The 10,262-nt window shown below is 48.0% G+C and overlaps 1 protein-coding gene across 1 annotated transcript in view; it reads left to right on the top strand.

The window, feature by feature from the left end:
• Window positions 1–8,862: 8,862 nt before the first annotated feature.
• LRP5 (LDL receptor related protein 5) overlaps window positions 8,863–10,262 on the top strand; it is a 135,652-nt gene continuing 134,252 nt past the window's right edge. Inside the window, exon 1 of the mRNA XM_032113562.1 lies at window positions 8,863–9,131. Coding sequence (XP_031969453.1) covers window positions 9,038–9,131 — 94 coding nt within the window. The 5' untranslated portion in view covers window positions 8,863–9,037. The remainder of the gene's footprint in view (window positions 9,132–10,262) is intronic.

The raw sequence follows: 10,262 nt of genomic DNA, 5'->3' as shown, positions 1-10,262 counted from the left end.
ACATGAGAGTTTGAAAGTCAAATTAACTCTGAAGCGAGAACAGGTTTTGTAGTTCTGTGTGACCAAAAGTTTGTTAGTTTTATAATTAATATTGGACTGTCAGTAAAAGAAAATGAATATTCTTTAAATAGTGTTGGCAGACCAATAGGAGCTCAGGTTTTGCATCACTAGACTCCTAACTTACCTTGAATTAGGACTCTTCCAGGAGTAGCAGCAATCCTTATTATAGCTGAATACTGCCCATTGCAGTGAGTCCCTCACCACTGTCCAGAGTTTCCTCGAGCTGCTGACACAGCTCTGATTCGTTTCAATGTGCTTTGTCCAACAGGGATGAGAGACGAAAAACTAATAATTTAAAAATAAAAACCCGTGAAAAGTAGCGTAATGGCGAAACCCGCTCTGTGTTCCACATCGAGAAGTGCTACAAGCACTCACTCTGAAATCGTAGGTGCCAGCTCGGCTCTGCGAGGCTGCGCTTCCAGGAGCGCCGCTCCCCGAGGCTGCCATCTGCAGGCTCTCCAGCTCCGCGCCGGCCCTTCAGGAACACGTCACGCTGCGGCACGACCGCGGAAAGAACTTCATTTGGCTGTACACGCAGAGTTTCAGCTGTCTGATTTGCCACACAGCAAGCTCAGGATAGGCAATGTGCACTCGCAGCCCAGAAAGCCAAATCCTGGGCTGCATCCTGAGCAGCGTGAGCAGCAGGGCGGTGGAGGGGATTCTGCCTCTCTGCTCTGCTCTGCTCTTGTGAGACCTCACCTGCAGTGCTGCATCCAGCTCGGGGGTCCCAGAACAGATAGGACATCAACCTGTCGGAGCGAGTCCAGAGGAGGATCACCAAGTTGATCAGAGGGATGGAGCACCTTTCCTATGAGGAAAGGCTGGGAGAATTGGGGTTTTTCAGCCTGGAGAAGAGAAGGCTCTGCAGTGACCTAATTCTGGCCTTCCAGTACTGGAGGGGAGCCTACAGGAAAGAGGGAGAGGGACTTTTTATGAGAGCATGTAGTGACAGGACAAGGGGCAATGGCTCCAAACTAAAAGAGAGTAGGTTTAGATTAGATATTAGGAAAAAAATTTACTGTGAGGGTGGTGAGGCCCTGGAACAGATTGCCCAGAGAAGCTGTGGATGCCCCATCCCTGTCAGTGTTCAAGGCCAGGCTGGACGGGGCTCTGAGGAACCTGATCTAGTGGAAGGTGTCCCTGCCTGTGGCAGGGGGTTGGTACTAATTGATTTTTAAGTTCTCTTCCAACCGACACCATATTATGATTCTATATACCTTTATTCTTTACAAAGTGCAGACCAGGTACTGTTCAAGAGAATGTTAAATGCAATTAATTTTTGTGTGTATTGACATCTAGAAACACATAAATCTTGTAGGAAACTTTATCAGGGCTTTTTTTCCCCCCTAGTTACACTAGTCTGCAACTTTCCCACACAGGTCACTTTCCTTTTTTTTCCCTCCCATAACTTCTACTTTGTTTGGCAGCCACCAGGAGCATGCAGTGTAATCCCAGCAAGAACTGCTCCCAGCATTCTCAGTGAGTAGACGGCAGGTAGAATTGATGTAACTGCATTCAGGGCTGGTTTCAACATCCACCATTTTAATATCTAAATAGTCATGGCACTGAGCCATATCATAAGGGCATTTCCCACTGCATATTTCCATCTTGCTGGGACAGAGCAAGTCTTGCCTGGCATCTTAACCACCCACAAAAATTATTCAGATGGTAACTAGTCAAGCATGGCTTTACCCCTGCTTATAACATTTTTTGTGTTTCAAAAAATGAAAGAGCAGCTTTCAAAAGCAAAAGAAACATCTAATGCTGAAAATGTCAAAAAACCTACCTCTGTCTGTGACCTTGTCAGTGATGTATTTAGGGGGGCACATAACCACCAGGTTGTTCTGATACTCTTTCTTCATCTTCCAATTCTAGTTGGTTGATGCTTTTAATGGTGGAAGTGAGCTTTGTCGCTGAAAGTATGAATGAATATGACAGTCATGTATTCATGTCACGTACTACTATTTTACATGTGTGTACCAACAGCAGTTGGTTGGGGTGTAAAGTGAGGCAGAACCTGGCAGATGTATGAGTACAAATTGTGTTCATTCTTCCTTCAAAACAACCGCTTGTTGCTCTCTTCAGTACCCAGACACCCGTGCAGTGCAGAGATGTTTGGAGCAGTGCAAGGGCATGTAAACATGCTACCCTAAATCATGTCAGTTTTCCATGGCCCATTCAGCATCTGTTCTTATATCCTCAGGGCAGTTCTGTCTGGTGAATACTGCATTTGGAGAAGGCTCCTCATGCTACCCTTCTCCCTGTGCTGTGGTGAGGCTCCACCTGGGGTACTGCATCCAGCTCTGCGGTCCCAAGCACAGGAAAGGGTGTCAGACTTGCTGGAGTGACTCCAGAGGAGGGCTGCAAAGATTATTAAAGGGCTGAAGCACCTCTGCTGTGAGGAAAGGCTGAGAGAATTGGGGTTGTTCAGCCTGGAGAATAGAAGACTGGGGAGACCTTGTTGCAGCCTTTCGATATTAAAGGGGTCTTCTAAGAGGGATGGGGCCAGACTGTTTACCAGGACCTGCTGCAATAGGACAAGGGGTAATGGTTTTAAACTAACAGAGGATAGATTCAGACTAGATATGTGTCCTGGTTTCAGCTGGCATAGAGTTCATTTTTGTCCTAGTAGCTGGTACAGTGCTGTGCTTTGGACTTAGTATGAGAACAGTGTGATGCCACTGGTATTTTAGTTGCTGCTAAACAGTGTGACTTTAACTCAAGGACTTGCTGGTTTTCTATGCTCTGCCAGTGAGGAGGTACACAGGAAGGGAGGGAGTATGGCAAGGACAGCTGATCCAAACTGGCCAGAGGGATGTTTTTTATCATAAAATGTCAGGCTCAGTATAGAAACTGGGGGAAGTTGGCTTGGAGCCACCAGTCACTGCTGGAGGATGGGCTGGGCATTGGTCAGCAGGTGGTGAGCAGTTGTATTGTGCATCACCTGTGTTTCTTGGGGTTTACTCCTCTCTCTCCTTTTAATTGATATTTTTACTGTTGTTATTGTTATTATCATTGTTATTATTACAATATTTTGTTTTAATTCAATTATTAAACTCTTCTTATTTCAATCCATAAGTTTTATTTGTTCTTTGATTCTCCTTCCCACGGCGTGGTGGAAGGGAGGGAGCAAGCAACTGTGTGGTACTTAGCTGCGGGCTGGGCTTAAACCACCACAATATAAGGAAGAAATGTTTTACATTGAGAGTAATAAAACATTGGAACAGGTTGCTCAGGGAAGTGGTGGATGCCCAGTCCCTGGAAACGTTCAAGGTCAGGTTGGATGGGGCTCTGAGCAACCTGGTCTAGTTGAAGGTATCCCTGCTCATTGCAGGGGTATCAGACTAGATGATTTTTAAAAGATCCCTTCCAACCCAAATGATTCATATAGGGATTTTTTTAGTGTTTCTTCAGTATTTATTTCTGTGATGACTTCTTTAATTTTTGCTATTGCTTTTGCTACAGAAATATTGATGTTGATTGTAATAAAAGATGGTCCTTCACAACTTTGCCTTTACAGGGCAGAGAAGAGGACTCCTACTTTGAGACACTGAAGATGGTCATCTTCTCCCTCCCCTGCAAATGAATTTCCATGCCCCTTCACAATATTTCCTCTTTTTGATACAGAACTTTGATGACTGATGGTTAATTTTGCAAGCAGCTTTGCAAATGTAGCTCTCATGGATGTTTTAAAGAAAAACTTTAGCTCATACAGTGCAGGGAAATGTGGTGACTGCTGTTCTGGTAGCTGTAGCAGGGAGTGTAGTTGTAACCAGAAAAGCATTCAGAGTCCAAGAATCACCACTAAAAAAACCCACTGAACTATTTTTATGTTTTCAGAACTTTTTATGGTGACATGTTTCTCAAGCAGTGTCAGCCCCTCTGTTCCTGACATTGCTAGCCAGCAGGAGGCTTTGGGAACAGGCTCTTTACACTCACTGTCTCACTTAAATGTTGTTTCAAATGAGCTAGCAGTGGGACATCTGTCAGACTTTTTTTAATATTCGTTTTCCTCTTGCAAACCTATATGAGCCATCTCTCTCCTTAAACCCATTTCTGCCAGGGAGCCTCTGTCCTGCAGCACTCTGATCCCTCGGCTTGCAGTGTCTCCTGGTTTCCCTGTATTTGAGTTCCTGGCATGTGTGTCCCATTTATCCCTCTTGGAGCAGAAACTGTTGGCAGATGGGCCATGGGCATTGCGGGAAATCTCAAGCACTGGCAAATGCTGAAAGATTGCCATTCTCTGTCTTGGTCTCTTTCTGTGGTCCCAGAAGGTGGTCTGCAGCACTGTCTTCCCTTGAAATATGCCATAACTATTTGACAAAACAATTTTTTTTTGTGATTTCCCAGTTCTGTTTGTGAGTCCATAACCAACCTCGCTGGGGTCACCACTCTGGAAATGCTGGGGCTGCAATTTCAGGTGTGGCACTGGAGCCCTCTCTATGCAGGAGAGTTCTCTAGCTTATATGTAATACGATGTAAGATAATCATGTGCCTAATGCTCTCCAGTTATACCTATAATGCACCTGTGCTCTTTCACATGGCTGCCTGAAAAGAGTAGTTTCCTTCAATATTTAACCTTACACTGAGCATCCTAAGTTTTCAAGCTTTTTCAATCCTTAAAGATTTCCCAATAGGCATAAAGAGTTCTGTATGGAGATTTTAAATGCACTAAAGTTTGACTTCCTTTTCATTGTTTCTTTTAGGACTGCCTTAAAAGGACCTTACAAACCACAGGCTGAAAGAGCATTGATTTTAATGTGTCTGCATGGCAGACTGTGGTGGTTTAACTGTTCAGTTCATGTCAGAGTTGATCTGGGAAGGAGCAGAAGGAAGGGGAAGAAAACTGCCACACAAAGTTGGGCTGCTGAGATGTTTTGGGGAATAATTAGTTTGAAAAAAATTAGGCTGTTATCCTTGTGCAATACCGGGGAAAAGCTGCATGATATAAACAAAGGTATTACTTTTCTTACTGTCATTTTCTTTATGGATAAGAAGGTGGTGATGGTGACACTTTCCCACCCTTTCAGGCAGGTTTAAATATTAAGTATTATTTGGCACCTAAAACCCCACCTTTTTCAAAGCAACACCTAAGTGCCCCATGCAGCCTCAAAACTAAACCCACCCCTTACCAAGATTTCTTCGGATTTCTGCTCAGGAGGGATAGTCTTAAATATGGATGAATGTGTATATATGTTTTTCTCAGTGTGTCTATTTTTTTGAGGAGATGAGGGAACTTGTATCCAGATAATACTTTCTGCTGTAATTTCTGACTTGTTCTAGATTGCCTGTAAATGTTTTCTCTTCTGATAGAGGGTGATAAAGAATAGAGGTCCCTACACATAATTAGGTGGGCACTGCTTTCTAGATGGAAGCTGGGAGCAAAAGGGTGAAGAAGTGTTTGAGACATGGGTAGAGGAAAATTATTTTGTCATATGGCCTTAGAAGAAGGAAAATGTTTTGATGGTGTCTTTGTTTTTTACTGATCATGTTACCTTTCCTTTGCAAAGCACCAAAGAGCAGCCTCAGTCTATTCTGGTCTAGTGACTTCATCTTGACTGAACTGCACTGCCCCAGAGGAGTAAAGATGTGTGTCTTGGTACTGACATTCACCATGAAATAAACCTGGGTGTCAGTTGTAAAACAGTAAATTCACTTTAGGGCCTTCTGCAGTTGTCATGAAATGTTAGCTCCACAGGAGCTGAGACAGCTCTGGCAGCTGGGAAAGAAGGATACTGTCAACTAGGGTGGGAAGGAGAAATCCAGGAGGAGTAAATGTGTAGAAACATCTGGAGCATTTCAGTCAAACCAAGTTTCCCAGCTATGGCAGAATGGCTACATTATCCTGGAGGACATCTCTGGGTGCTCAGACACAGCTCTTTGTTTTCCCTGCTATATCTCTGCATGTCCCTTCTTTCTCCATCTGGGATGGCAACGGAAGAATGCAGGAACTGATCTGCTTTTACACCTTGGCAGGGGATTGGGCCCCCAGTCTGGATTTCCTCCCTTTCCTGCTTCCTACAATTAGGCTCCAAACTTGCTGCAGTTTACGTCAAACTATAAACAGAAATTATGAGAGTTAGGCAAATTATTCCCTCTGCTCTTTTATTGTAGGAAGAGAAACTGAGGAGATGTTAGACTGTGATGTGCTCAGAATTAAACAAGAAATATTAGATGAAATGGGGTATTGGCTTTTTTTTTTTTTGCATTCTTGGGCACTGCGAGATGCAGCAGTATGAAAAGAGATCCCTCTTTCTTCAGTTAAAAGGAAGGATAGAACTATGCTTTCGCTATCCTGGTAAGTGTTTTTTTTGTTTATTTTCACATTGTTTTTTACTTTCTTGCAAAAATACGTACATCAGACTTTCAGGAATGTCACGGCTTTGCCTCCCCTAGTTTTGCTGGAGGACTTTTTGCAGGGCTGGAAAAAAGGTGGAAGGCAGTTTTCTCAGCTCATGACTTCAGACTTGCACAGCTTTAACTCCCTCCAAATTCCCCTTACAAGATATTAACTGAGTTTAAGATGGCATCTTCTGGCTTGTAGAAAGACTGTGTTCGTGGCTGCTACTGCATCTGCCAGTGCTTTAGATGAATGTCTTTAATGTTTTTTTAGCAGAGGTGTCATGGTCAAAGCCCCAAAGGTGTGTCCTGGTAAGATTCTCTTCCCTAGTTGCCTGCCTCCATGGTCTGATCTCCTTATTTTGTTTTAGCCTGAGTTGGCCTATTACCCAATCTGCTAATTGCTCACGTGCTGCTATCTCTCTCTTTTGGTATAAACTGCTGCCATTCCTAACTTGACCATGCAGTTTGACAGGGTCAGATAGGGGGATAAGCAACTCTTGGATGGAGCAAGGATAGCAGCAGGCATATCCCAGTATGGGACCTTAGGACCCAAGTTACCAAGTGCTGGGAGCACCTGCAAACTGGAAGAGAAGTTGCTGCTGCCCTCCAGCAGCCTGTGGGCAGACTCACCCCCTCCACATGGCTTGGTGCTGGCATTGGAGTGAGGGACAAGTCATCTCAGCAGCTGATTCCTGATCCTGTTCGGGCAAGGGGCAGGAAGGGCAGGGAAGCCAATTGCCCTGGTGCCATGGAGGCCATCACAGGACAGCCCGGCTCTCCCTGCAGGCACACAAGCCAGTTTTGTATATGGCCCCCAAGCTGATTGGGGTTTGGGATGGCATACGTACACCACTGTTCCCCACTGCCTGCTGCAAGTACAACTGCTTCATGTGCCCTTTCTCTGCCTCTAATTAACCCCAGCTACTGTGATGCCAGGACTGCTGGGTAATTTCCATGATGCAGGAGGTCAGACCCATCAAAAGTAAAGTCCAATCACTGTCTTCAACAAAGAAATCTTTCTTCCAGTTATTTATCTGGTGTTGGGCAATTTCTTTAAGCAGATGCAAAACAAACCCCTTATTCAGTTGGTGTTCACACAAAGTTTTTGCATTAATGATTTACAGCAGCCTAGATTTTGGTTCCAGTTTATTACAGATCTATCACCAAAGACCAACTTCTGCTTTTCCTGCCTTCAAGAAGTTGAGATTTTTCCAGGTTTTAAATGCTGCCTAAAATGAGCCCTCTTTAAAATAAATATTATCTGTATGTTAAACCAGAAGCGAGAGAGAGAACAAAATCTTTCTCCCTTTTAGGTGATCTTTAATGTCACACTATAAGCCTTTTGTAACTCCTTGAATTTTTAAACTGCTTTCTGAGCTAACTTGAATATCGCTGACTTTAGAAACAAACCAAATCAAAACACTTGGCCTTTTCCCTTGCAGGGGACGTTGGCAATGGAGTAACCAACAGGACCTAAACCAACCCTTGAATATTTGATCCTGGTATTTGAGTTGTACAGGGGTTCATGGGGCACCAAGAAGAAATCTCAGCTGCTGCTGTAGCATCTACAGCAAGGCAGATAAATTAGTACATGGCACGGGGAAACCTGGAAGTCACTCAACTCTGAAATGTAACAAAACTATTAAATATAACATCCATTTGCTAAGTGCTCGCTTGTGATTTATGGCTACTGCTCTGAGACTTGCAAAAATCGCTTAAAGGGGATGCCAGGTGGACCCTTGTGATTTCCACCTCTATACAACGCCATCTAGCAATCCTTCTTCTTAGTACCAAATCAGTGACAGCACAAAGGAAAATAGACACTTAAATGAAAATTCTTGACTTATGCCGTTTGTTTTTATCCCTGTGAGGGATACGGGGGGCAGTAGCTGGCCTGTGAAAGGTGCGGGATGTTCCAGTGTGAGCCGGGTGCTACTCAGCCCTCTGTACCCGGCCCCGGCACTACACAAGCCCCATATCACTGGGAAGTTTCTGCCTCTTTCCTGGTGGTAATGTGTTTACGGGAGCAGGTGGCATGTTTAACACGGAGGGGGGGAAGGCAACAAAAGACTGTTGTTGAATGCATTTTCTTTGAAAACTGGTGTTCTGTAGAAGAGTGACTTAATAAAATGTTTGTTTTGGTGGGAGGAGAAAGGCAAACCCGACCTCCAGTCGGGAAGAAAACAACCACCCTTTTTCCTGGAGACAGAAAAAGGGGCGGGCGTCCCCGCTCTTAACTTCCAAATTCACCACCGAAACGTTGCTTTTTGAACACGCAGCGAGCCATCTTCTCCAGCCTTCCCGGCTGGTTCTGGAGTAATCGCTCCTGAAGGAACGAGTTAACAAGATAAAGAAGAAAGCCCCGGAGCCCCACCCCCTCCCCGCGCGGCCAGGTGTTCCCACGCGTGGGACGCGCCGCGGCGGGACGGTGCGCCCCCGCCCGCTCCCGGGATGCGGTGCGAGCCGGGATCCTCCATCCCAGCCCCCTCCCTGGCGGCGGCGTGAGGAGGAGGAGGAGGGTCGGCTCCAGCGCCTCCCCCCTTCCCCGCCTCCCTCCTCGCCGAGCGCAGCGCCCCGAGCATGGAGCCTGCCTGAGACGCTCGGTGCGCTCCGGCAGCTGCTGCGGCGGCACAACATGGAGGCGGCGGCGGCCCCGCCGCTCCCGCTGCTGCTGCTGCTGCGGCTCCTCGCCGCCTCGGTGCTGCGCTGCGAGCCGGGCTCGGCCGGGGGTAAGCTCGCCGGAGCGTCGCGGGGCCCGGGCGGACGGGGAGGCGAGCGCCGCTGTCCCTTTTGTTGTCGGACTTGGGCAAACTTTCCCCTCGCTCCGCCGGGAGTGCGGCGGGGAGGGGCGGGAGCGGGGCCAGGCTCCCGCGGAGGGAGAGGACGCGCACATGGACGAGACGGGGCGGGAGAAGGACGGGAGGCTGCCTGCGTCGGTCCCCCCCCCCCCCCCCCCCCAACTATTGCTCCTCGCCCCTCTTTTCTGCAAAAAGGGTGCGCAGGAAAAGGAGGCCTCTCCTCCCTGTTCCCTCGGGACATATCCCGCTGGGGGGACGAGGTTGGAGGGGCGAGGAGGCTTTCCCTCAGGGGTGGCTCAGGTAAATGCGCATAGTTGCAAAAAGAGAGACAAAAGTCGCCCGCCCCCCTCGACGCCCCCCGCTCCCGTCCTTCCGAGGTCCCGGGCAGGGATTTCTGTGGAGTTTGGAGGGGTCGGTGTCGGGTGTCGCTCAAACTCTTGGCCGGGCCGGGGAGGGGGTGGGGGGAAGGCGAGTTTGGTGTGTGTCCCCTGTGTTTTCCCCCCTCGCCCCAGCTCCGATGTGAGGCTGTAGGTGGGCGGCGGGGGTGGCGCTGCGGCGGAGGGCCCGGCGGGAGGCGGCGGGCGGGGGTCCGGCCCGGCCGGGGCGCGGGGGTCCGGCCGCCCCAGCCCCGCGGGCGATGACCGAGCTGCAGCCCGGGTGCCCCGTCCCGGGCACGGAGCCTGCCCTCCTCTTTCCCTTGGCCATCCCGTTTTTAAGTGAGTGTGGTAATCCTTTTAAATCGCAAATAAACGGATGCGGTGCTCTGCCTGCAGCATCCGTGGGGAGCGGGCCGGTGTCCGTTCCTCCTCCGTTTCTCCTGCGTGCGGCTTCGCTCCCGACTTTGTCTCGCCCAAGACGGGGAGTTCGGGCTGCATGTGCAAGACTTCTGTCTTTTTGCTGCTGCATGTGGTCTGCCTGAATACATCAAGCCGGTGCTTGAGCAAGCCGAAGCCTAGTTGTTGCGATTTCCTAGGTAGTTTAGAAAACTCGGCAGTGTGGCCAAGGCTGTCAGAACATCACCTCAGGGCCTCTTTTTATTAGGCCACCCACCTTTTCAAACCT

Source organism: Corvus moneduloides, chromosome 6, assembly GCF_009650955.1.
Source record: "Corvus moneduloides isolate bCorMon1 chromosome 6, bCorMon1.pri, whole genome shotgun sequence".
Classification (NCBI taxonomy): Eukaryota; Metazoa; Chordata; class Aves; order Passeriformes; family Corvidae; genus Corvus; species Corvus moneduloides.
The sequence above is the reverse complement of the archived record's forward strand: the minus strand, read 5'-3'. Positions and strand labels throughout refer to the sequence as shown.